We start from the raw sequence: 26168 nt of genomic DNA, 5'->3' as shown, positions 1-26168 counted from the left end.
TAGAGTCCGCAGAGGGCAACAGCCTAATTCCAAAATAATTAAATAGCTTTTCCCTTAAAATCTGACACACAACTGTGTTTTTTTTGTAATAGATGTGTGCATACTGTATAAAAAAAAAAACCTCTAAAATAGATGTACATTATTCATAGCCTTTGTCATGAAGCTTAAAACTAAAAAAGTGCACCAAGTTTCCAGTGATCAGCCTTGGGAACTTTCTACAGCAGTTTTATATAAGGTCCTACAGTTGCCAGTGTCACATACTACAGACCAAGCATGAAGTCAAAATCAATTGTACATAGACCTGAGTTAGGATTGTCCAAAGGCAGAGATCTTGGGGAAGGGTACAGAAAATAGTCTGCTTTGAAGGTCCAATTTGGGCACAGTGGCCTCAATCATTTGTAAATGGACATTTGGAGCCACCAGGGATGCACCAAAGAGTATTAACATACATGTATATAGTATTCCACGTTTTCCAAGCATTTCTCTTATAAGGGAATGTGGATGTGCAAGGCAGTTCATGCTAAAACACAAAGTGATGACTATTAATGTTGAATAAAGTTAATAACAATCAGGGTGATTTTGGGTTGCAGAGTGCGCTTGCTGTTTGAAATAAGCAATGTCACATATGCCTTTGAGAAACAAGCTTTATTAACCATTTTCCCCAAATGGGTCAGACACCATAGCTCTTCTTTTTTTTTAATGACAATAGAACAAAAGAATGTGGTTTGGTTCCAAAATTTGAATACGCCCTCACCGTTGTTTAAACAATTGTAAAAATTGGTTAGCGATTGCAGGGAGCTCTCAGATTTCAAATAAACATCAACTTTGTGGTTAAATGCCAGCTAATTCATGTCACAGAGGTCGTGTAAATATGCCCCAGACTCCTCTGTGGTTGCTCTTAGTACTGATTAATTAGCTTTGATTTGAACTCACCCCCAGCTCTTCTAGAAACAAACAAACACTCCAGTTAAGTCACCAACCAAGAACATTTGATATGCACACCATAGGATTACGGAAAAAAGCCCTCAAAAAGATTGCTGCAGCGAGCACAATTCTCATCTCATGTCTACGGCTGAGGTGCAGCGCCCCCAAACTTGGAGCCCAGCTTGGTGAGGAACCCAATGATCTTGGGGTTGCTTTGGTACTTTGCGATGTTAGCTGGGTTCTGCGCCACATCCTGGAAGGCGGCCATAAGCTCCGGGTCCTGGAGTGGGAAAATGGTCACACGAGAGGGGGAATAAAAACTACTTTTGAAAATGGAATGGCCAAGTTTTGCAAACCCAACTTCATCCAACTTCATCCATCACATTCCTCACCGATTGTAGTGCCTCTAGTTATCATTTGTGTTAGCAGATCACAATTGATCAGCAAAAGCCAGATAATGTTGGTTTAAATCTTTTTTTTGTGTGTGCAGTGATCTTAATGGATGAAACAAAATTTTCACATTGTTGCCAGAACTGCCATTTGACTCAGATGTGTTCTAGGTTGTGACAAGGTTCGAACTGCAGGAGGTCGCTACTGCCCAAAATGTCAATCCCAGTTACTCGTAATATTTGAGTTAAGTGTGTCATCACGTAGTACGAAGCAGCCCCAGGGAGCATAGAGTCACCTGCATGGCGGTGAGCAGTTCGGGATCCTGCAGGAGGTCATTGAGACCGGGCATGCCGGCGGCTCCACCTGGGAACCCGCCTGGGAATCCGCCTGGGAATCCGCCAGGGAATCCTGCACCACCTGTGTCAAAAATCACACATTAGGAATCACATTCTGAAATTTAGAGCTAAATAAATAAAACACATGCGTGAACTTGAACTGCTGTGATAAAATGCAGTTAATGAACCAACATCATTAGTGCACTGGAAGAATAAAATGACTAAAATGCAAGATTGTTTACCCCCACCTGGGAAGAATCCTGGTCCTCCACCCCCTGCCCCTCCCCTGGCTTCCTCTTCCTGTAGAGAGGTGAAAGACACTTTATTGATCAAAACATCACATCCAGGTTGTTTTGGTTTGGGATGATTACACATAATTGCATGTTTCAATAGTTTCAATAGCAAAGACTAACAAAATGACAGACATGGCCATCACAGAAGCAGTGAAACGCTATACGCCACATTCAAGTAGAAATTAAATATAGACCACCATTCCTTAAGAGCTTGGGGTCTCACTACACTATTTTGAAGAGTAATAAACAGACCGAGCAGACTCTACACACACACACACACGTACGTTACTTTTGCAATGGTGTTTAATTTGAAGGTCACATTTCCAAAGTTTCACATCTCAAAAGCGGCAGTACTTAATGGTTATTGTGCAATATGAAAACCATCTCAACATTATTGCTCTCTTTTGGATTATGTTTTTATATAACAAGAAGTGTTCTGTCCACCAATATGGATTGAAGAGGTACTTCGGTCATATTATAAGCCACTAAACAAGGAAAAGCTATTCCTCTTCTGTTCTGTGGTATCTGGAGTGTCTGAAATCTAAACCTGAGCTTCTGTTTACCCCAAATGAATGCCGTTTCCACAGTACTGCCACCGTTTATGATTGTGAAACGATATACTAGTCACACTTCACAGTCTAGCTACTTTTTAAGCAAGACAGTAACGACTCCCAAAAACATATATAGATTTAAAGGGGGATATGGAAAATTTACTTTTAGCTTGATTACTAAAATAACTTGTGCCAGCCCACCCATTAAGTGTCAAATAACTTAAGTAAATCTTTGCGTTCACTACCTAATTCAGAAAAGTAAAGACATTTTAAGACACTTAAGAACCATTTAAAACATTGTATGCATCAGATCTCCGTACATTTTTCTTGTTAACAAAAAATAAAAACTCACCTTCTGAGCCCGAGCATGCTCTTCTCTTGCTTTCTTTATGCGCTCTTGTTTCTCCTTGATCTCCCTCTCTTCCCTCTTACGTTCATATTTGCGCCTGTGCTCGATTATTCTGTTAGCCTGGAATGAAAAGAGTGTGTACAATATGGCGTCATATTGATGTTGTAGCCAGTAACTTCATTCTCAGCTGGAATATATGAAGACGTGGTTGCTGTACTGGGGAAGTTAGCAAAATGGGAATAAAAATTGTACTTGTCAGTTTAAAATATTTTCACGTCCTCAAGTAACCAACAACCCATGACAATCTTCGAGAGCATTTTTGTGCAAAATCAACTTCCTGCCCTCTGACCTTTGGTTGGACCTCCTTCAACAGTGCATCGGCATCCTCGTCATAATCCAGTTTACATGTTGTGGCCAGATCCCGGACAGCCTCCTCCCAGTTGCCCAGCAACCTGAAACGTCACACGCACGCCATCACAATGTTATTGTGGGCTAATATTAGAAATAATGAAAATTGTTAACAGTTCTCCATTTTGTGCGTGCTCTTTTTGAAGGAGCAAAACAAAAGATGTAAAGACTGCAGCGATGCTGTTCTTTTCGGCCTTTTGAACAAAATGAAGTGCAGAGCTGCACCATGACAAACTACAACCACAGTGTCAATTATAACTGAACATCATAATCCCTAACCACATTATTTCTGAGGGCTTTCATGTATAAACAAAGATGGGAGCGACAACCTGTAAAACACCGGAAGTAGCGGTGGGCCATTTGTTGCAACGGCTTTCATTTCCTGGAGCAGTTTATTTAAAACGTTTTTTTGTTTCCTTTTCTAAATGATTTTAAGACACTGTAGCATTTAAAAATGTCTTGCACAGTTTGGGAACTTGTTGGCGGTTATTACTTTGTGGTGTGGGAAGTGAGATTGAAATGTTTTCTTTTAAGCTGCAACAATTGGCATTCCCACATTGCTTTAAGTCTGTCACTGTCATAGAAAGTGGCCTTGCGTAACCAGTCGCCATGTAAACAAAAGGCTGGTACCGGATCAAACTGGAAGTCACTCCTATAATTCACGCAAAGGCTCATTCACGGGGCACAGGAATACGGCAGATGACGGAAGTTTTAATAATCCTATTTTCCATCTGGAAGCCTCAGCGTACTTGTGAGCTTTCCCCCTCCACTTGTATGGCTGCGCCGAGTCCGGGTTGATCTCGATGGCTCGGTCACAGTCTCTGATGGCTGCGTTGGGTTTCTGCATTTTAATGTAAACACTAACAGATGACAGTAAATGAGTAGCGTCTCAAACTGTCCGTGGGGAATGACTCAAACATTTAGATAACCTCACCTTGCCCTCTTGGCGTACATAATGGCCACGCACGGATTCAGCTTGATCGCCGCAGTGAAAAGATCCAGCGCTTTCTGTAGATCTCCTACAAGAATTGGGAACGGCCAAAGCAGAGATTGCCATTTTGCTTTACTGTTTGAATGCGTAGTATAGATTATGCCCTATATAATGCCCTCAATGACTCTTAAAAGGAGATAGTCACTAAAATAGCTAATTATTCCTTGACGCATTGTGCTTATACACACATTTTTTTTAATTTCTGGGGAATATAGGGGAGCCTAAAAAGAGGTTCCATGGCTGAAAGGGGTCCTAGAAAATATTAATTGCAGCACTGAATATGCAAGGCCCAACCACATTGCAGCTAATTGTTTAAAAAAAAAAAAAGAAGAAGAAAAGAACGTTATAAGGGTTCCAGAGCACGGATTTAAATAAACACTGGTCAATAATGTTCCACTCCGGTCCTGTAGGCGGCAGTGATCTGCTTACAAACTGGTTGATGATAACTGCTACAAAAAGTCAAGAACATGAGAGCATGGAAGAGAGTTTTCACAGCGAAATTACAAAAATGTTGCATCCGCACAAATGTGTGAGGAGCTTTTGTCACATTGCTCCACAGTTTCATTGAAAACACCAACTGTTTTTCAGTTGGTGCAGAATGCTGAATTCACTAACCTTCTCCAAGAGCATCAATGGCTTCCATCTTCTTCTCATTGGCCATGTCCATCATCTCTTCCGTCACCTGAGGGAACGCACACTTAAATTTTCATGACTGAAAAGCACGTTTGTTTGCATATTTGACAAGGAGAACATTTCACCTCAACGTTATCTGGATCTCCCATTTCCTGTGGTTCGTCTGTGTCTGGTTCAATGACGCCCTCCATATCGATTTCTGAAAACACAAGGGCTTTGTGTACATTTCTTATAAATTATTACACTAAAGCTAATTATCACATCTGAAATGATTTTTTCTCATATTTCTCACCGGATATTCGCAGGCTCATGAGGTATAAATAACAAAGCAAGCCTGATTGAGGGAATCTGGAGCATTAAGGTGAAAAGACTGACCAAGTTCACTCTCGTCGCTCTCAGATGCAACAGGAGGCTTGGGCTCAGTTGGGGAAGCTGTCGATGTCGGAGGAGGACCACACGGACACTCACCCTGCAAGCCAGAGAGAGTAGAACTTGGAACCAAAAGAAATCTTTAAAAAAATGTTTTTAATAAAACCTGCATTTTTGCTAGGAAACAAAACTGTTTTAGCTTCATCTCAACTCTAATACTGCATGTATACATATTTATATTTATACACCTGTATATATCTGTTGTGGTGGTAGGACAAAGCATGTCCAGTACACAAAGTGAAATAACTGAACTCTCATCTACTAAACAACTTTGCATTTTTGAACGCCTGCCTGCTACATTTGGGTAAATGAGAAAATGAAAACAATTCATGCACTACCTGGCAATGACCCTTCGGGGAGGATTGTGAAGGTATCTTTGCACCCATGCTGCAGAGTGGACAACAGTCTTGTGAGCCAGAACAGAATTTTATGCAAAACATGTCAGTGCATATCATTGCCCACAAAACATTTTCATTCAATTATAGTTATTAAGTACTCGTGGCTTGTTCATAAACTGCTAAAAGAGTTGTTTTCAGTATATTTTGCCTGCAAGGAGCAGAACGGCAAAATCCACAACAAGGTTTTGATCCATGAACATTTCCAAGAATGGCCCCTTCTGTGACTCTTCAAGTGTCTGTGGCAATCTGCTGATAACACTGCCTATGTTCACACTTCAGCTCAATTCAGATTTTTTTTGTCCATATGCGACATGTATCTTCAATGCGTTGTGAACAGTACAATTCTAACCTGGGCGCTCTTCCATATGTGGATATATAAATCGGATATGCATGTGTTGCGCGACTGCATCTTAAGTATGAACGCTCATCCGTACACATCCGACCGATATGTCATCAAAAGCCCGACATGCACTCCTGTACGGACAGGCACTCGGGCAGGGAGAGTGTTTGGGAGGGAGACTACTGACAAATCGTCCGTGAATTTGAAAAGTTGCTTTGAAAAAAAAAAAAATAAATAAAAAAAAAAAAGCTTAACGCCACTTAATGGCAGAAAATCTCTATGACGGTATAAAAGTACAGATGTGCATGTGAATTTTGGTGGCGATTGGCCATAGTTGTCTTAACGGTAAGCCACTTTAAGCTTTTAAAAAAACATTTTTTTACATTAAGCATTTTAGACTGCTCTCTCTGGCGATATGATGATAAGCTAAGCCCTTACACCACACGGGATCAAGTTTACTTCCGTAAACACAGTGCCATGGGACGTCTTTTTGTAGTCGTGTGCCAAGCGTAATTGTCACATTACGGACACTTTGCGGTCACATTAGAAGATGCATTTGTTTTTTGTAATGTAAACGATTAGATAAGTAGCTTTGTACAAAAAAATAAAAAATAAAGATTTAGCAAAAAAAAATCATGCCCTGGTCTGCAGTTGCAGTGAACGTAGCTTAAGCTCCCCCTGACTGCCTCCACTTTTAAGCCTCACAATGGCAGGTGTTGATCGATTGGTCGATTGATGGATCAAACACGTGCTGTGAATTTTGTGTTCAGTTGAGTAGTCCAAGTACCCTTAATTAAAAACTTTGCATGATTACCTTTTAAAAGTCATACCTGTAATATTTTTTCAACTCATGCAGATGTACCTAAAATTTTGCAAGTTGCCTTGACCTGGCAAGCATGTGGTCAAGTGTGTGTGTGTGTCAGCAGTGTTTCCCACAGATTTTAAATCTACTTGGGTGGGTGGCCTCCGGCGGTGGAGATGGGAGGCGGGTTGGACGGGAGGTGGGTCTCAGTCCTGTTACTACGTCTCCTCTAGCTTCATGATCCACAAGTGAATGATGGCAAACTAACATTACATGCGGTATATCCTGTCGGGACACGTTTTTTTGTTGTTGTTTTTTTTAATATATATTTTTAATACATTTTCTTGAAAACTTCTTGGGTGGTGGCCAATTTACTTGGGTGGCCCACCCAAGTATTAACACGGTGTGGGAAACACTGTGTCAGTGTGTGTCAATCAGATAGTTAGACATATTGACCTATATATTGAAATAAGAACAAGCGCACGTGACCCAGAACACCAAAAACACAAACTGCAGTGGCTTGTGCTTTTAAGAGGCACAACCGACCTCTGCAACCAGGTCCGGAAGAAAGCCATCTCGGGAAGTTGCAGGATGGCGGGATTGGACTTGCATAGTTGCACGAAGCCCTTCAACTCATCCATTTTTCGAGAGTCCATGCTTCTCTGTCACGCCCAACACGCACTGTGAGGCATCATAAAAACAAACCACCCCAAGTAGTACACAAAGTTTAATGCCCGATTACCGTTGGATAGCTTAGCAGTTAAATGCTAACGCGCATGGACCGAACGCACGTCCACTTTATTTTATTTATGTCTGCACATAAATAGGTGGGAAATAACTCAACATCAACACATTATCTTAACAAACGAAGCAGTTTGCACCGCGAGTCAGTGATAATGGCAGTAGCAGAGAAAGACAGAAGCATATCTGACGCATGATCCCATAGGAAATGTTAGCTTACTGCAATCTTTACCAGTTATTAAAGAAATACAGATCGTATGTTAAAGCATTGGCGTTAGTAGTAATAAAAAGAAAAGTACCTGTGCAAGGACTCGCAGAATTAACACAGAATGTGAGAAAGCAATCGATTTAACGTCGCAAATGTGCTTCCTTGTCGCAGGCGTCGCTCCTGTCTTTTCATTCAGGCACTGATCAGACAGCCCCATTATAATGTAATTTTGCCCCGATCTATGTCTTATGAACATATGCCTGAGAGAGATTCAACAGCTGTAGTCATATCGCCCAGCACTATATATTATATATAAATATGCATATTAAAGTGTTTATCGTCGGATTTACATGGAAGGTGAATCTTATTTTTGGTTGGCGTTGGACGCCAGGTTGTTTAGTATGACATTTAGGGTTTACAAGTGAAGTTTGGACTAAATAAAATAATTCTATACATCATTGTACTTAGTTGGTAAAACTTAAATTTCACAGCTATCGCCTTACTTTTCGTATTAAAAAGTACAACTTTCAACAAAATTAATGTGAACACAGAAGACGTTAGTTTGGTCGACGAAGTTCTACGGCAGATGTGATAGAAGTCTGTATTTTCTAGAATACAGTGACTGCCGCTTTGAAGCGACCAATCGTAGACGCACATTCTGGCTCAAGCATCTGTAAGGCAAAACTCGGGGTGTAAATTACCCGATTTTGAAGGTTGTTAGCAACCCGGCTAGTAAGGTAGCTGTCAACTGACTCAGTTGAATTGGATTTGAGTTGTGTAGAACACTTTAACGTTGCAAAGTTGTTGGCTCTTGTCTAAAAGTGTCCTATAAATATCCTGAGTTTGACGACTTCTCTTTCCTCTGTAGTAAACGAAACGGTATGTGTCCGTGACCTATGTCGTCGTGAGACAGCGACGATGATGTCCTCCGGTGGTAGTGTGCTCCTCAGGGCTGCTCTCACACTCCTGCCACGACCACGCTGGACCCGAGGTGATCTGAAATTATTTTTTATCCCGCCAGACTCAATAGACTACAAATTTAGCAAACCAGTTTGAAAAGTAGCACACACATACTTTGTTATAGAACGTCTCCGAACACCTGTGCACAACTACAGTGGCACTACTAACTAGTGTCCCTAAAGTCTGGACACAAAATGCATATTCTCAAGATAGGACATTTGCAACATTTTATTCAAGTGAAACATTACTATAAAACATTTTCAATTCGATTCCCAACATTTGTGATGCAAAGGTTGATATGCTTTGCAAGATTCTTGTGAACATGATGCAAGTACTCCACATTTGTCCACATTTGTATTATCCATCCATCCATCCATCCATCCATCCATCGCAAGTTGATATTGATCTGTTTCCTAATTATAGCTTGAAACGATTAAGATAATCAGTGTATCCACATTAATCGTTATTATTAACATAATACTAATATTATGTTGATCACATTTATTTTCCAAAGTGTGTATCAAACTGGTAGCCCTTTGCATTAATCAATACACAAGAATTATCTCGCATTCCCAGAAAGGTTGGTGACCTCTGCACTGTATATTTTGGTTTGTCAGAGAGACTTAATCGTGCCTTGACGGTCACTGTCATGACTGTGTTTCACTAATCCAACGTAAAACCACCAGTTACGTTTGTCTTGACTTCACCAATTATTTGTAGCCAGGCAGTCGCATGATCACCCTCAAAGCCTCTCTGGTACCACACAGCAGCAAAGGTGTCAAAGTGACTCATATATATATAAAGCATAGAGGAAAAACGGAGGAAATTTTTTTAAAACATTGACTGGTGAGCATATTGTGCTGTTTCACCAGTTTACAAAGAAAGTCAATTTAAGACAAATTATTGTAGAATTTTCCTCTTCCTCACTATAGAAATGGGTGGATGAATATTTGGAGAAGTTCCATCAAAATATACTTTAAGAAGTCTTGTTGATATACTGTATCAGAAATGTGTGGAAGGGAAGTTGCCATCAAAAACAGTAAGACTTCACTAATTTAAAATAGGCTTGTTAAATGGGCTTTGGCTTGTATAGTGCTTTGCCACTTATAGGCACGCAAAGGGACACACTGACTCCTCATTCACCTACTGATGACGCAGCACCAGGAGCAACTTGGGGATCCGTATCTTGCTGAAGAACACTTTAACATGGTCAAAAGGGTTGGGGATCAAACTCACAACATCTGGGTCGGGAGACAACCATTCTACCAATGAGCCATGCAGCCCAAAAGAAAAACAAAGAAAATGTGTTCTGTCCGTCTTTGTAGGACGTTTGTGGTGTCCATGCAGGAACATTTCTTTGAAACCGGGAGACCTGAAACCAAAGACAGTTCCTGCTCGCTACCTTGGCCAGCCAAGCCCTTTCACTCATCCGCACCTAATCAAACATGGTGAGTATTATGTTTGTTCTACTAGTTCTTTATTTAAGAACACACGTCACATGTCCAGTGGTATGTTTATAATTTAAAAAAGAAATGAAAAACTGGGCCGCCATCAGCTTTAGGTATGCTACATACCAGGGAAACCCCATATTCCCTTTTACTATCCAATATGCTAAATTCCCATATCTCTTCCAATAGCAGTGCATTGAATTGCATAGACAATAAACATTCCAAAATTGATCAACATGATAGCTTTGAATATTTTACCTTAAGTCATATTTTTGCCTGAGCAATAAATACATGGCATACTTCAACCACTTTTAGTAAACACGTACTAATTTTAACCATCTTAAACAATTTAAAAACGTGTGAAGCCCCACTTGTGACAAGAAGAAATGACCATGTGTTCTTACTGCTTTTAATGTGTTTTTAGTAAGTAGTATCTCCACTGACAATTGCGAGTCTCTTCCCCTAAACAAGATGTCTGTCTTAAGTACAAAGACTGACCTGTGAGGCAACATTGTGCCACAAGGCATCCAGAATGTCGTACAATACAAGAACAAAATTGTAGTAGAAGAAGAAGTAATGTCTAAAAAGTTAGTGTAACTGTTATCTGGTAGCTAATTTGTGGTTCTAATCTCTTCTCCGTGGCATTAAATGACTTGAAAAACACTCTACATAAATATTTGACACAACTAGTTTCTCTCCTGTGTCCTGTAGCGAGCCTCTTAATCGGCCGTTATTCCATTTCATGTCACGACGACGGAGGTCGTGACTATGCCGAACTCAGTGCTGACCACACACACAAAGATCTGAGATAATAAATATGTATAGATTGTTGGTCCAGACACTTTTCAGAGCAAATTGGGGAGGCTACAAATCATTTGTTACTCACACCACACCCTACGATCTTAAAGAGACAACTGAGAAACTGACTTTTCCCGAATTTTTCCATTTTGACGTGTCTACTGTACTTCACCTGTTTGAATGGCAAACGTCGCGGTAATGGCACCGTGCTCCTGGAAAGAGAGCAGACAAGCAAAAGTCGGAGACACACTTTAGAGAAATTATTCCAAAAACACCCAAGGGTTATCAAACAAGTCCATTTAACATTATATTGCAACTGAATAACTGCTCTGTGTTCAATGCAAAATAGAATAGTGTCATTCCTTGTTTTGTTTTTAAGCTTCAAAAGCCCATTCAGTACAGTGTGCGCTTGATTATAGATGGCTCTACCCCAGCTCCAACTCTAAACTTCAATCCAACAGAAAATAATCTATAAAAATAATAAACAAACATTGAATTGGGCGGAGTTAATGTGCCGGATTAGATCAAGAACGTTCGAGCACCAGAGGTGCGGTTCTGGTTCTGTTTCAGTTCTGTCTGTCAGCTGTGCTATTTGATTCTCAGGTGAAGTGACGCCTGGCCTGAGCCAAACAGAATATGAAATCCGTCGCCACAGACTGGCCTCACTCATCGAGGCCCAGACGGACAGGCTTGGACCGTCTGCCTCGTCCAACACTCATGTGCTCATCGTTTTGTCGCATCCCACTCGCTACATGACTAACGACATACCTTATCCCTTCCACCAGAACCAGGTATGCTTGCATTCATAATCATCTACAGGTGAACCTCTGAAGTCAAATGTGGGTCATCCTCCATTTGTTTAGAAGCAATTTGTTCCAGTGTCAGACTGTCACCATAATTACATGCAATGCTTTATGCACCCACACTAGTGGAGTATTCTGATTAATGTGTTTGTGGAACATTAACTCATTCACTCCCAGCCATTTTCACTAAAGCAACCCCCTTCGCCCCTGACTGTTTTACTGGATTTTGACTGACTTTGCAAGGTCCACAGAATATTCTGTTCTATTGGTATAAAAACATGGAACCTACCAAAATAAAGATTAGAGTCTCTTCTTTCATCAGGAAAAAAGTACATTTGTGTCTGTTTCCGTTTTGCAACAATTAGAATATAGCTAAGTTTCATCATTATCCACAAATCTGAGCTTTTTGCAACATGGCCCTGGCTGATCTCTTATATTCTGCTGCCACTTGCTGGCCGTTTTTTTGTAATAACTACTATTGCTTTAAGCGACCCCCTTCTGACATGTACCAAAGCCTTCTGTATGTCTCTAGCATTAAAAAAAAACCCTGTATAAATAAGTTTTTGGGAGTGCAGGGCAAAAAAAACAACAACAACGTATTTATACGTTTTTGGATTTGAGTGAGTTAATAAAGTAGCAAAAATGCACCCATTTTTATCCACCTCTTTGCCACTTGTTGTCAACTGAAAATGACATCACAGTGCCTAAGGGCTCAGGTTAACGACCTTCATGTGACATTCGCAAGATGAGCACTTAGGCACTGTGATGTCATTTTCAGTCGACAGCAATTTGCAAAATCGCAGACACCTGAAGTGGATAAAAAAAAGGTGGATTTTTCTGCTTCATTCATATTCCACAAACTCAGTATTAATGAGAATGCTGTGTTTAGTGGGGAGCATAGAACATATTACTGTAAAGAACATTTTTGACTTAAAAAACTTTAACTTTAAAAATAATGTGAATAAAAACATGCATAATGATGGTCTCTGAACAGGTCTTGTGATGTACACACACAAAATATGCTGACATACATGACTGCAATCCAAAGATTTGTGCAACATATTTTTGCTAGTATACGTCCCAATCGTATTATGTCTGAGACCTTTTACTTTGGAGGATCCATTATGAGTCTTCTAAATATAAATATAACTTTCAAATATGAACCTCGATTTTTACTTTTGACAATCAAACTCTTGCAAATTTTGCCCAGGACTTCCTCTACCTGTGTGGCATCTTGGAGCCTGACAGTGCTTTGGTTCTGTATGGGAAAGGCCGACCAGACCAGGCCATCTTATTTGTTCCTCGCAGAGACCCAGGCAGGGAGCTGTGGGATGGGCCGCGATCCGGGAAGGATGGAGCTGCTGCTTTGACTGGCATAGAGAGGGTTCATAGCACAGAAGAACTTGGTTTGGTGCTCAAAAGCCTTAAAGGTGGGTAGAGTGTAAAGATGCAGGTCCTCCTCTCGGACCTTTCCATCAACTTGAATTCTCTTTCAAGACAATGACTGATGGATATAATGTTGGAAGTGGCTGAACACTGCATAAATAAGTTGTTAGCTCAAGTGTCAGTGCTCACGTCACTGACTATTTAGTGTTGTACATTATTAAAGGGATAAGTGGGAGCCATTTTTAGCAGTAAAAAGTTCATATTTTGTCCAGAATTAATTTGGTTACTTCATTATTTTTCATGTACAATTAATACCCTTAAAAAAAAAATTAAAAAAATCCGACATCCTCCCTTCTTAGTTTGAAAAAAATAAGTTAATTTTTTTATTCATTTTAACTGTGTCAAATGTCATTTTTATTATATGACAAAGGCCACTGAAAAATGGATTGCAGGCTGCAAATGGCCCCCAGGGCTGTAGTTTGGACAACACTGGCTTAACTCTACCCTTTCCTTTCTACTGCCATCTTCCTTCAGGCTCAACGTTGTGGTATGACAATTCTCATCCGTCCAACCCTCGACTCCACCAAGCACATGTCAGTCCTGTCTTGGAGGCGGGGCCAATGCCACGCCCCCTAAGTCCCCTCATTCATTCACTCAGGGCTCTTAAGAGCTCATCGGAGGTGGCCCTCATGCAAGAAGCAGGTCGCATCACAGCGCAGGTGCGTGTCTGGTAATTAAATGTCAATATAGGATGTTGTAGTTGCAGGTAAATATCATTTGTGGGAACTGTCTGAAATGTTTAAGAGCTTAATGCTTTGCTTTTAACAACTAGTTTTCAGTTTTCAATCATTCGCTCTAATCCAACTTGCCTTGCAGGCTTTTAGGAGGACGATGACTCTGTCAAATGGAGATGTGGACGAATCTGTACTCTTTGCTAAGGTAGCTTGGCAAACTAAAGCTCTTTCATTTAACTCTATTAGTTGTTGATTAAGTCAGTTAAGCCTCAGTTGTAATGTTGAAACTTGATGGAAAGAGTGCACAGCTTTCCTCACATAAAAATGTCATTTTAGCAAAGGCATCTACAAAATAGTTGTGGTCATAGGGCAACATAGAGTCATCATGGGCAGTTCTGGCCCATGCCCCAAAGCATGAGCCTACCATTGGTCAAGGAGTCGGCACTGGTGAATGTGGCAAATGTTTGTCCAATTTAATCCCAAGTACACTGTAAATAGAAAAACACCAGTTACTTCGTTCTGTTTAGTTGAACGATTTCCCCCAAACATTACCTAAATATCTAACATCCATCATTTAAATTGCAGTTTGATTTTGAGAACCGGGTCCATGGTGCGAATTTCCTGGCCTATCCACCTGTGGTCGCCGGAGGAAATCGGGCCAATACTCTGCACTACATCAACAACAACCAAATCATTAAGGTAACAGTGCAACCTGGCTATGCAGAAATGGTTTAAAATGGGAGTCTGCTGGAACTTTTATTCAGAATGATGACAAAATCATCTTCATCATCACTTGTATGTGTGTGTATATCTCTTTCCCACTCTCTGTCACAGTCTGCACAACAGCAGCTTAAATGAGTAAAAAACAGAAACAGAAACCCCTGGGATGGAAAGCTTTTTTGAAAAGGGAAGAAGCCCGATGAGGAGAAAGCAGATGATTGTAATGTAATAGTGTCAGAAAAAAAGAAAACCTCATAAAAGAAAACACTATATCAAGAGCCCTACTTACTGGGTTATCATATGGGTGATTCACATGCTCCAAGCCCACTCTGTATAATACGTGCAGACTGGCTATCTAATGAGGCTAATAATGCCTTCAAAACTGCTTTGCCACATGAAGAGAAAGATCAAGACACCCACTGTGTTTGTGTTAGAGTGACTCGTCTTCATTATGTACTTTATTATGTTTCATTATGTGGGCGTATAAAATTTCTTGCATTAAGGTATTCTATGATTCATAAAAAGGTTGGAGATGGCTGCTTTATATGAGTCAACGTTCTTTTTTCTTCCTTAGGATGGTGAAATGGTGCTTTTTGATGGCGGTTGTGAATATTTTGGTTATGTCAGTGATGTGACCCGAACGTGGCCAGTAAATGGGAAGTAAGTTAATCATCCCAAATTACAAATAAAAATGGCTATTTTCCTGTTATTGGTGTCTCATTCTGACACTTTTTTTTTGTTTTTGTTTTTTTACATCTCCTTCCAGATTTAGCGCTCCCCAGGCGGAACTTTATGAAGCCATCCTGGAGGTCCAGCTCTCCTGTTTATCGCTGTGCTCCCCAGGTGTCAGTCTTGACCACATTTACAGTACCATGCTGGCCCTGTTAGGAAGACAGCTCAAGCGTCTCGGCATCGTCAAGGCCGGTACCAGTGATGCTGATGTACTAAAGGTAATGAAACTTTTTAAGATGCCATTTTTAATGCATGGGCAAATCATGCTGAGTGCAGCTGTCAAGGCAAGACCATTCCGGCATGATTAGGTATTCAAATGTTTCGGGTGAAGTGCAGAGATGTTCATCACGCCAATAAAAAATGATTCAATACGTATCTCGATGCATAGGGTGCGATATGGTTGTAGGACAGTTCGATTTTAAAGTGGAATGATTGTTTGATTCAGTCATATTATAATTCAATGTGGTACGTTTCCGTTCAAGAGGGTATGACGCAACGGGTTTCTTGTCATTTTACGTACATAAGAATGAATTTGTCAATACTGTAAATGTATCATTTCCTTCAAAGATATCTCTCTCACCAATAAAAGACAATTCGATACATATCTCTACATATAAGTGGAACAATTCAATTCAGTTCAGTTAAATACACTTGCATCTTTCAAATCATTTAAAGGACAGTGCGAATAATTTTTTGCCATCTAGTGATCGACTAATACAATGCAACGACCTAATTTCGAATCACATGCATTCTACCACCAATTAACTACGTTTGCTAAGTTTGTCTCCTTTGGGTGTCCGTAGCATAAAGATGGCGGTGAAACATGTCAGCCTTCTGTAAGGTGAGACGCGACTAATGTAATATAACTAGCGATTACAAGAACTTCCATCTATCCATCCATTATCTACCACTTATCGATCGTGGGTCGGGTCGCGGGGGCTGCAGCTTTAGCAGGGAAGCCCAGACTTCCCTCTCCCCAACCACTTCAACCAGCTCCTCCGGCGGGATACCAAGGCACTCCCAGGCCAGCCGAGAGACATAGTCTGTCCAGCATGCCCTGGGTCGTCCCCGGGGCCTCCTGGTGCTGGGACATACCCAGAACACATCACCAGGGAGGTATACAGAAGGCATTCGAGTCAGATGCCCGAGCCACCGCAGCTAGCTCCTCCCAACGCGGAGGAGCAGCAGCAGCTCAACTCTTGAGTCCCTCCCGGATGACCAAGCTTCTCACTCTATCTCTAAGGGAGAGCCCGGACACTCTGCAGAGGAAACTCATTTCGGCCACTTTGTACCCAGGATCTTGTTCTTTGGGTCACGACCCACAGCTTGTCACAATAGGTGAGGGTAGAAACGTAGATCGACCAGTAAATCGAGAGCTTCACCTTTCGGCTTAGCTCCTTCTTTACCACAACAGACCGATACAGGGTCCGCATCACAGCAGACGCTGCACCGATCCAATGGTTGATCTCCTGGTCCATCCTGCCCTCACTTGTGAACAAGACCCCAAGATACTTGAACTCCTCCACTTGGGCAGGATCTCGTCCCCGACCCGGAGAGTGCACTCCACTCTACTGTTGGGCTGGTCCACTCTTACATGGCCAGGACGAAAACTACACTGCTCCTCCTGAATCAGAGATTCGACTTCGCAACGGACCCTCCTTTTCAACACCCCTAAGAGACCTTGCCAGAGAGGCTAAGGAGTGTGATCCCTCTATAGTTGGAACACACCCTCCGGTCCCTCTTCTTAAAAAGGAGGACCAACACCCTGGTCTGCCAATCCAGAGGCACTATTCCCGAGTCAACCACACAACATCCACCCCTGGGGGCCTTGCCACGGAGAAGCTTTCCAACCACCTCAGTGACTTCGACCCCAGAGATAGAGGAGCCCACCTCAGAGTCCCCAGACACTGCTTCCTCAAAACAAGGCGTGTCGGTGAAATTGAGGAGATCTTCACAGCATTCTTCCCACAAATAAATGGCGTCATGAGTCGAGGTCAGCAGTGCTCCATTTCCACTATACACAGTGTTAATGGTGCACTGCTTCCCCCTCCTGAGACACCGGATGGTGGACCAGAATTTCCCCGAAGCAGTCCGGAAATTGTTTTCCATGGCCTCGCCGAACTACTCCCATGCCTGAATTTTTGGCACAGCAACTGCCGAAGCTGCGTTCTGCGTGGCCAGTCAATAATCGTCAGCTGCTTCCGCAGTCGCATAGGTCAAAAAGGCCCAATAACTCCTCCTTCAGCTTGATGGCTTGGCATCCCTTACCAGCGGGTTTGGGGATTGCGGTCCTCCCAATCATGCCCTTCCATGTCTCACTGTCATTGCCTACATGAGTGTTTAAGATCCCCAGCAGGACAAAGCAGTCCCCAGGGAGAGCGCTCTCTAGCACACCCTCCAAGGACTCCAAAAAGGGTGGGTGCATAGGCACAAACAACAGTCAGGAGCCGTCCCCCACCCAAAGGCAGAGGGACGCTACCCTTTCATCCACCGGGTTAAACCCCAATGTACAGGCCCCAAGCCAGGGGACAATAAGTAAGCCCACACCTTCTCTACGCCTCTCGTCGTAGGCAACTCCAGAGTAGAAGAGAGTCCAACTCCTCTCGAGAGGACTGGTACCAGAACCCAAGCCAGGCTTCTTCCCTGCCAGAGAAGTTGCATTCCATGTCCCAAGAGCTAGCTTCTGTAGCTAGGTTTCAGTTCGCCAAGGTCCCCACCCTCGGCTGCCGCCCAGCTCTCTGCGCACCCGACCCCTTTGGCCCCTCTCTCAGGTGGTGAGCCCCTGGTAAGGGGGACTCGCGTAGCGTCTTCGGTCTGTGGCCGGGAGGGCTCTTTGGGTGCAGGCCCGGCCACCTGGCGCTCGACAATGAGGCCCATGTCCAGGCCTGGCTCCAGAGGGGGGCCCTGGCGACTCGCATCCAGGCAAGGGAAACGTCTGTCCATTTGTGTTTCATCATAAGGGGTCTGTGAGCCGTGCTTTGTCTGGTCCCTCAACTAGGACCTGTTTGCTATGGGTGACACTGCCAGGGGCATAATGCCCCAGACAACATAGTTCCTAGGATCACTGGGACACACAAACCCCTCCACCATGGTAAGGGGACGGCTCATGGAGGGGGATTACTAGACCTGTAATTATATGGGGGGGGAAATCTACGCTGATGTGATAGAACATATATACTTTTTTGCGTATTATTGAATAGTGGGCTTTTAAAATGAATGTACATTGAAAAGTCAAAAAATTCTACATTGTCACTTTAAAATGTTATTGTATTTTGTGAACGCTAAGCTACCATTTAGAAAGTTATGTTAAGCTTTAACAGTTGATGATAGTACTTCTAAATTTGATCTAATCTGAGATTTGAACGCAATTAACATTCTTCTATGTTTTGTCAGTTCACACATACTAATAAGTGAGTGATGCTACATAAATGCTGCATTGGTATCATTGCATCACTTAAGCATGCATTTGGCATCCAGAGTGCTTTTACGTCATGGTGAAGTTTATTTGAATCTTTATGCATGCATTTCTTGCTTCCCATGTCACATGCTTTGAGAATGAGTCTTACTTTTTCTTTGCCAAGGTTCCATCATCTTCATAATGAAATTTTCAATGGTATTTCTAATTGTTGCATGCTAGCAATAAGTTACCACTGTACAGAATAGTTTATAGTTTTTTCTTATCCTCATCCCAGGCTGCGAGGCGGTACTGCCCCCATCATGTTGGCCATTACTTAGGCATGGATGTCCATGACACTCCAGAACTGTCCCGCTCACAACCTCTGCAATCTGGAATGACCATCACCATAGAACCAGGTAAAAGCATGATATTAGCAACTCCCTGCTTTGTTTTTCTTTGGGTTATCTTAACAGCTTAACCTACTTTGTGTTAGTTTGTTCTTTATGATTTACAGTAATTTCTGGACTATAAGACGCTACTTTTTTCACTTGCATTTGACCCTGTGGCTAATACAAAGGTGCGGCTTATCCATCAAATCACGAGGGGGCGCATTATAAAGGAAGCGCAAGAGCGTCAGGAAAAGCAAAACAAACCAAGTGAGCCAAAATACAGTAGGAGAGACAGAACGAGAGCGAAACAATTTGCACCCTCATTACGGAAAAGAAAGTAGCGGGAACCCCTTGCTTTAACATTAAAACACCTGCGGCTTACAGTTGGGTGCGGCTTATATGTGTAACAAACTCGAGTATTCCCCAAATTTAGCTAGCGCGGTTTATAGTCAGGTGCGCCTTTATAGTCCAGAAATTACTGTAATCCGAATCTCAGCAGAATCAACAGAGTTTTGGAGCCTGACAATTTCTTATCATAATAATATCATTTTTGTGACAAGGTCTTACCTTTTTAGCAAAAAGAAAGCAAGCTTTGGTTCCCGTTTCATCCTCTTAGGTTTTCCCACCTACTCCAATATTAACGCTGCTCCAATATTGACCCACGTCCTCCTACGACGCTTGTGCGACTTCAGTTTTGCCTTTTTTTTGTCACACTAGACAGTGTTATTCTTTCCTGCTCGGTATTCTGATCGTGGTCGGGGTGACGCAGGGGAGATTTTTCCCTCTGTCAATGTCACCTCCATGGACAACTCTCATTACATGTCGCCAAACTTTCGGCCCAATGGTCGAACAAAAGAAGCCACCGGAAGACGGAGGGTCGCACTGCGGTATTGGTTTATTATTATTTTGCAACACTTTTGTATCCGCTGTGGCACACGCTTGTCTTTTGCCACGGACTCGTCCACACTCTCCCAAACACTTCCGCCTTCCCAGCGCTTCCACGGAGCGAGAGCGAGAGTGAGAGCGTGCACGCGCCAGACAGGGAGAAAGCTTAATGTTTCTGTCCCGAAACCCCGATTTATTATTTCACTCTACAGGAAAATAGGGGCAACAGCCATCGTGCCACAATAGTGCCTCCTGTCCATTATACAATTCTTAAAACATGTGTGGATGAAAAATATGGTTATTTTAACACTCCAATTTGCGTCAATATTGCGACATGCACATTTAACGACATTTTTAGATGAATCCTGATAGGCCATTTTACAAAATGTCATTGCCAATTAATGCATTTTACATATTTTTACATCGTTTTTGTTGGCCCTTATGTTTGGCAAACATACAGACAAGATTTTTGTTAATACCTCAAACATTTAATCAAAAATATATGTTTTTGCATCTAGGGTCCAATCACTCTAAAGTGCTTTTGGTGTCTTCATCAAAATCGCTGCCGTCATGAAAGTGTAGCCAAATAATGAAACGCTGAAGTCTTACTATAAGTGGCCAGACATTTGCACATGTACCAGTACAATAGGTCTATTAAAATGTTTCCTTCATTTTGACCATTTTTTTCATTTGATGTACATGACTATGGCATGCCCCACACACTGCACTGCTAACAATAGTGTGTGTTAAATGATACTAAATCAACATCTTTTTTAGGCTTTACTGTCCACAACAAGTTATTTGATAAAATGTTGGTGATGTATATTCTGGTTTCATATTCATATTGGATACATGTCCCTGAAATTGTTTTCCACAGGGTTGTATATTGGTGAGGAAAATGAGCAGGCCCCAGAGTGTTTCCGTGGCATGGGTATAAGGATCGAGGATGACGTGCTGATTCGGGACAAGGGGGGGCCCTTAATTCTGTCCTCTGACGCCCCAAAGACCATTCCTGATGTCGAGCGGGCCTGTGCCCAAAGGTAGGGCAGGAGGAGACATGGCAGTGATGATAGGCATTCATTGTTCTCTGCATCTCAGCTGTCATTCGTGGTGATGGAAAATGGTGACATGCCATGGAACTTCTTCACTCATCACACACTGATCAATTTTAAATAAAGAAAAACAGAAAGATATAATACAGCGTCAGTATATTGGCAAAACCAACAAATTCTTGATGACTACTAAGAACTAACTTTGGATGTCGATTTTTATGGACACATACAGTATATACACTTCTTTTTTCAGAAAATAATCATGATACACTGGCTTTTACAATGCAACATCAACTGCATTGTTATGGTGCTGTCGGTGTGTGAAACCCGACCCTGACCTTCAAATCCAAGCCTAAAAACGTTAATGAGCCCATTTTGTCATGTATGTCTTTACGTAAATCCTGCAGTGTTGCATATACAAACAGACTTTTCAGAAAACTTGCATGATTGCTATTCTCTCACAACTAATGCTAATCTACATTGATTCACATTAAATGCCGAATGTGAAAGTGCTGCTGGATAATCCCATATCCTGCAAAAGCCTGCAAAGATAACCCATATTGTACCAGGGCAATGAGTGTTTGTATTTTGTCTGACCTATTTTTTCAAGAACATGATGTATATGTATTTTTTTTTATTGGTTCTGGCCTTTGAAATGACTCACATGATCTTTATTTAATATGATGTGACAACGTTGCTCTTGCACATAGTTTCTGATGTTGAATTAGTCCACAGATATACAGAGAGTAATCCAAAAGAAAAAGACCTCTATGCAGGGTGCAAACTTCAACCAAAGATCCCAAAATAAGTAAGAAAAATATTTCATAGGAATAAAGTTGTTGTTTTTTACGTCATTATGGTCTACATAACTATTCATTGCCTCAATTCAATTGACTCTACAATGCAATAAATATACTGTTGACAGTATTTTGCCACAAACATTTAATAGTTGTTTTTATTTAAATTCCCCACATTACAGAAAATTGCAACGAGTTGAGTTTGTGAATAGGTGAATTTGAAAAACGCCGAATCGTAAATAAGTGTGTATCTACTGTGTACACTATATGGTATTTATAACATTGCTTAAATCAATCGAATCATCCATCCATCTATTTTCTTAACCGCTTGTCCTCACAAGGGTCGCGGGAGGCGCTGGAGCCTATCCCAGCTGGCTTTGGGCAGGTGGCGGGGTACACCCTGAACTGGTTGCCATCCAATCGCAGGGCACACAGAGACAAACAACCATCCACACTCACAATCACACTTATGGACAATTTGGAGTGTTCAATTAACCTGCCATGCATGTCTTTGGAATGTGGGAGGAAACCGGAGTACCCGGAGAAAACCCACGCAAGCACGGGGAGAACATGCAAACTCCACCCAGGAAGGCCGAAGCCCAGACTCGATCTCACGTCCTATGCACTGGGAGGCGTACGTGCTAACCAGTCACCCACCGTGCCGCCTCAATCTAATGATGACCTATAAATTTGCAGTTTAAACTGTAAAAATACATTTGACTGTACTTGAGTATTTTCCAGGTGAAGTATTTTACTTGAGGTTTTTTTTTCTTTCCTGATGACATTTTAGTAGTTCCTAGATTTAAAAATGGATATCTGCACTTTCAAAGTAAGCTTGTTATGGATGACAACACGATGAAAAAAGACAGATACAGGTTAAGTCAACTGTGGTTAAGATCTTAATTTATATATTGGGTCTTATAAGGCAGGAGAAACAGGGGCATCAGCACGTTGAAGGAGAGCATAAACGACTGCAGCAGATTTGAGATATACCTCATGCACATCATGATTTAAGAGAATTGTTTGATGATGTCAGCTACAAGAATGATTCCTGGTTGAATGTGTTGTCTTTTGCCAGCCTAAAACGCTCCAGCTTTAAGAATATTCAAAAATGTCCTGTCTAATCTGTAAAAACACATAAACACAAATAATACTGTATCTTTTTTCTGATGTTCATTGATTGGCTAATTTTGCACGTTTAATCGTAATATTAAAGTATTTTAACGTGTTGCGCGTAAATGATTACACCCGTTGTGACAGATTATAAAAACGGGTTTTGTGGTAGCTTTTGCACATTTCGGACTCTGTACTTGGAACACAGTTACATTTTTTATTTTATTTTTTAAGGGTAAAAAATGGCCTCATCGGGGAAAGGCTCCACATCACAGGTGTGTTGTTCAATGTTCATGTTCCATGCATTGAATTTGTACTTAGAAAACTTCCACCGTTGCTTTATGGATGAGCGTCGAACGAGCGTTTCCGGAGAATCCCGAACACATTCGAAGACTTCCTCCCACCATCCTCCCCTTCACGCCTATGTTGCCGTACCTCCATCCCTCCCCCCGCATCAGAGGAGTAGAAACAACAAGCCGCCATTTTGTTTGTGCGGACTGACCGTCCGAGCGGAGGAGATAACCGAAGGAAGGAGTGACTCTGGCGACCAGTGACAGCCGCTCGGACAACCGCCGGCTGGAAAACAACCTGGCCAAATTCCGTCCGTGTTACAAAGAGAGAAAAAGACGTCTCCGGGGAAGAGAAGGCGACTGTGGCGAGGAAGCGGGAGTCGGTGATATATATTTATATATGAGAAGGAAATACTCTGAAAAAAAATCCAAGGAAGGGGGTGTTTCGCGGAGCGGAGACGCGGAAGAGGGCTACATATCAAAACGTACGGGGGAATTTGCGAGAGAAAAAAACGGCTGCAGGAAAACATGAAAAATAATAATGCGTGCGTCGTGGAGGAAGGAAAGAGCCCACATAGACGATTATATAAATAAATTGCTGCCGGGCAGAAGGGAGAGGTGGAAAGAAATACAGGTTTAAAAAAGAGAAATTGTCAGGACCAACGCGAAGGGGGGCATTCTCCATCACAAAAGAGTCAATGAGAATTTTTTTAAAGCCCCAAGTATTTTAAAGGGAGTGTCATTGTGCCAATGTGGACCTTTTTGCTTCAGAAATAGCCATAATTTCCTCAGCGAGCCCATGTCAATGTTTGTAACACTATCTCCGCAGCTGTGTTCCTGCTTCAGGTTTTTCAAGAAATCTTTGCCTCTTCTTGTGGAAAGGCAAAGACATCACCGAGAGCAGTGAGTGGCAATAGAGGTTTCTCCGGTTTTGCTTTCACGCGATTTAACGAGTCAAATGACGTGAGATGCTCAATGTGGAGCTCAGATAAGTGATAGTCTGTAAAATCAAACAGGGGTAATTGGATCAATCTGACTGGCCGCTGATTGCCAATTAGCACCTCGGCTGCCCTCCAGAACTGTGCTAGCCACGAATAAAGTCTGCTTCAGAATCGCTTGCAACGTTTGTGATTTTTGACAAGTTTCTTTGGTCTCGTTGCCTCGCCTGCATGCTGCAATAGGCACAATCGAGCCGAGGGGTTGCAACCAGCAGATGTGCAATATGAGCCCGATCTTGTGGACCCAGTGCCTTGCATGATTCAAACACTCAAGTGCACAGATCAATCTCACGCATGACCATTTTAGTTTTCTCTGAGCAGACACTATTCTTATACGTCCTTGTGCAGCATTGTCCAATCCTTCCACGGGAGCAGCGTTTAAAACCTTTTCGCAACGCACCAGTTGATTGCCTTTTGGGATTGGGAAATCTGCAGCGATGTATGTCCATCTGAAGGAAATTGGCAACGCAACTGAGGGTTCTCCCAGTGTTGCATGACAAACGCACCGCCCGCAAAAGTGTTTATCGGGATTCCCGTTGGACTTCTCACCGGAACGTTTCAGGCTGAGCTACCGGATTCCTCCGCCGACTATGGCGGATAAGACAGAGCAAGCAACGGAGGACGGATCCCGGGACAATTGTGTCGCTGCCGAGGCTACATGAGGTTGTCAGCGGGCCGCACGTCGACTCCACCTTCCCACCAGCTTCTGTTCAAATCTGCGAAGAAACAAACTCTCCGCCAGGGGAGGGGGGCTGATCTCGGCACACAGGAATAAACCGAGACGGAGAGCGGTAGAACACTTTAACATAGCAGTCTTCTCCCCTCCCGTCCCCCAAGCGGTGGGGGGACGATCAGAAGCGATTCGGATTAGAAGGCACAAATAAGGGGAACGCGATTGCCCTTTGTGGATCTAAAACTTTTTTCCCCTTTTTGAATTTGTCAAAAATATGGCCGATAATGTTCTGGAGTCCGGCCCGCCTTCAGCCAAGAGGCCAAAGCTGTCCTCGCCAGCGCTCTCCGTGTCTGCAAGTGATGGAAACGGTATGTAGAGATTTCGTGTCCATTTTGTTTACGAGGAGACAATAACTTGGGAGTGTGCGTTTATTAGTTACTCATTTTGCAATCCTTGCAGAGCTGCACTAATTAATCTGACACGAACACACATGAACAACTTGCTCAATGTGTTAGACGTTTTTGAGTGAAAGTGAGTCGCTCGAGAGCGAATCCAAAGTGGAGGTGGCTGCACGATCAACTTTCTCCGAGTAATGTTTTGAAGCGTTAGCATCGATGCGCTAACTAAGCTAGCGACTACAAGATCCACCTCCAAACAATGGGAGAGTCGAGTCACTCCAGTCGCCGTCAAAGTTCACGTTCTGCTTTAAAAGTGAACAAAATGGACGGACGTGACCGGGCATGCGCAAAATGTCATGTTTTTTTTTTAAAATAGTACATGCAACACATCCGTTTATACACGGCTTTTAAGAGAAAGTGAAGCTACAAGAATGGGCTAGCTGACCAGCTTGTTAAAAAAAAAAAAAAAAAAACTACTGCAGCCACCGGCGCATCTGCACTGGTTAGCCGGCTAGCTAAACACATCAGCTTTGATTTGCTCAACCGTATCGATCACCAGAACGACGCTTTTCCGTTGCAACAATCTTGCGGGGGGAGATTTATGATAATAACATTCAAAGCACTCGACGTATATCTAGCTGGCGATAGACTTGGCTTTAAGTGGGCGATTGTCGTAAAGCAGCTATTGTTCGATACTTGATTGAAGTTGTGCAACGCGTTGAAATCAAACTGAAAATGTCGTCTGTTTTCTTTTAAGTACGGCACCGCGTTCTAAAGGAATTATCGAACGCTTAAAAATGTTC

General features: G+C 42.3%; 3 protein-coding genes across 11 annotated transcripts in view; 2 read left to right on the top strand and 1 right to left on the bottom strand.

Moving 5' to 3' along the window:
• Positions 1 to 626: 626 nt before the first annotated feature.
• st13 (ST13 Hsp70 interacting protein) lies at positions 627 to 8029 on the bottom strand. Of its 2 annotated transcripts, none has more exons than XM_086066791.1 (13): positions 7884 to 8029; positions 7390 to 7524; positions 5642 to 5690; positions 5250 to 5343; positions 5000 to 5073; positions 4857 to 4923; positions 4185 to 4269; positions 4000 to 4110; positions 3192 to 3294; positions 2846 to 2962; positions 1892 to 1949; positions 1610 to 1731; positions 627 to 1204 (listed from the first exon to the last, which is right to left on the bottom strand). In XM_086066791.1, exons 2-13 carry the CDS (start codon positions 7497 to 7499, stop codon positions 1067 to 1069), a joined length of 1128 nt encoding a protein of 375 aa, XP_085922917.1. In that variant the 5' UTR covers positions 7500 to 7524; positions 7884 to 8029; the 3' UTR covers positions 627 to 1066. The 2 variants fall into 2 exon arrangements, with proteins under 2 accessions (XP_085922917.1, XP_085922918.1); XM_086066792.1 differs by having other exon boundaries at positions 1898 to 1949.
• Positions 8030 to 8505: 476 nt separating this feature from the next.
• On the top strand, positions 8506 to 23051 carry xpnpep3 (X-prolyl aminopeptidase 3, mitochondrial). Of its 3 annotated transcripts, XM_086066789.1 has the most exons (13): positions 8506 to 8529; positions 8661 to 8783; positions 10078 to 10200; positions 11602 to 11789; positions 13012 to 13231; positions 13722 to 13906; positions 14064 to 14126; positions 14507 to 14620; positions 15216 to 15301; positions 15408 to 15591; positions 19066 to 19186; positions 20922 to 21084; positions 22235 to 23051. In XM_086066789.1, exons 2-13 carry the CDS (start codon positions 8711 to 8713, stop codon positions 22386 to 22388), a joined length of 1674 nt encoding a protein of 557 aa, XP_085922915.1. In that variant the 5' UTR covers positions 8506 to 8529; positions 8661 to 8710; the 3' UTR covers positions 22389 to 23051. The 3 variants fall into 3 exon arrangements, 2 of the variants coding, with proteins under 2 accessions (XP_085922915.1, XP_085922916.1); XR_015093958.1 differs by lacking the exons at positions 8506 to 8529; positions 20922 to 21084; positions 22235 to 23051 and adding exons at positions 16177 to 16214; positions 16319 to 18295; XM_086066790.1 differs by lacking the exons at positions 8506 to 8529; positions 22235 to 23051 and having other exon boundaries at positions 20922 to 22023.
• Positions 23052 to 23352: 301 nt separating this feature from the next.
• ep300b (EP300 lysine acetyltransferase b) overlaps positions 23353 to 26168 on the top strand; it is a 34088-nt gene continuing 31272 nt past the window's right edge. For 2 of the 6 annotated variants that reach the window (XM_086066787.1, XM_086066782.1), the window contains exon 1: positions 23354 to 25335. In XM_086066787.1, the coding sequence (XP_085922913.1) occupies positions 25242 to 25335 (94 nt within the window). In that variant the 5' untranslated portion in view covers positions 23354 to 25241. Of the gene's footprint in view, positions 25336 to 26168 lie in introns of all 6 variants that reach the window. The other 4 variants (XM_086066786.1, XM_086066785.1, XM_086066784.1 and 1 more) reach the window with 3 other exon arrangements.

This window comes from Leptonotus elevatus, chromosome 1 (assembly GCF_054856555.1).
Source record: "Leptonotus elevatus isolate MCC_2025b chromosome 1, RoL_Lele_1.0, whole genome shotgun sequence".
Taxonomy (NCBI): domain Eukaryota; kingdom Metazoa; phylum Chordata; class Actinopteri; order Syngnathiformes; family Syngnathidae; genus Leptonotus; species Leptonotus elevatus.
The sequence above is the reverse complement of the archived record's forward strand: the minus strand, read 5'-3'. Positions and strand labels throughout refer to the sequence as shown.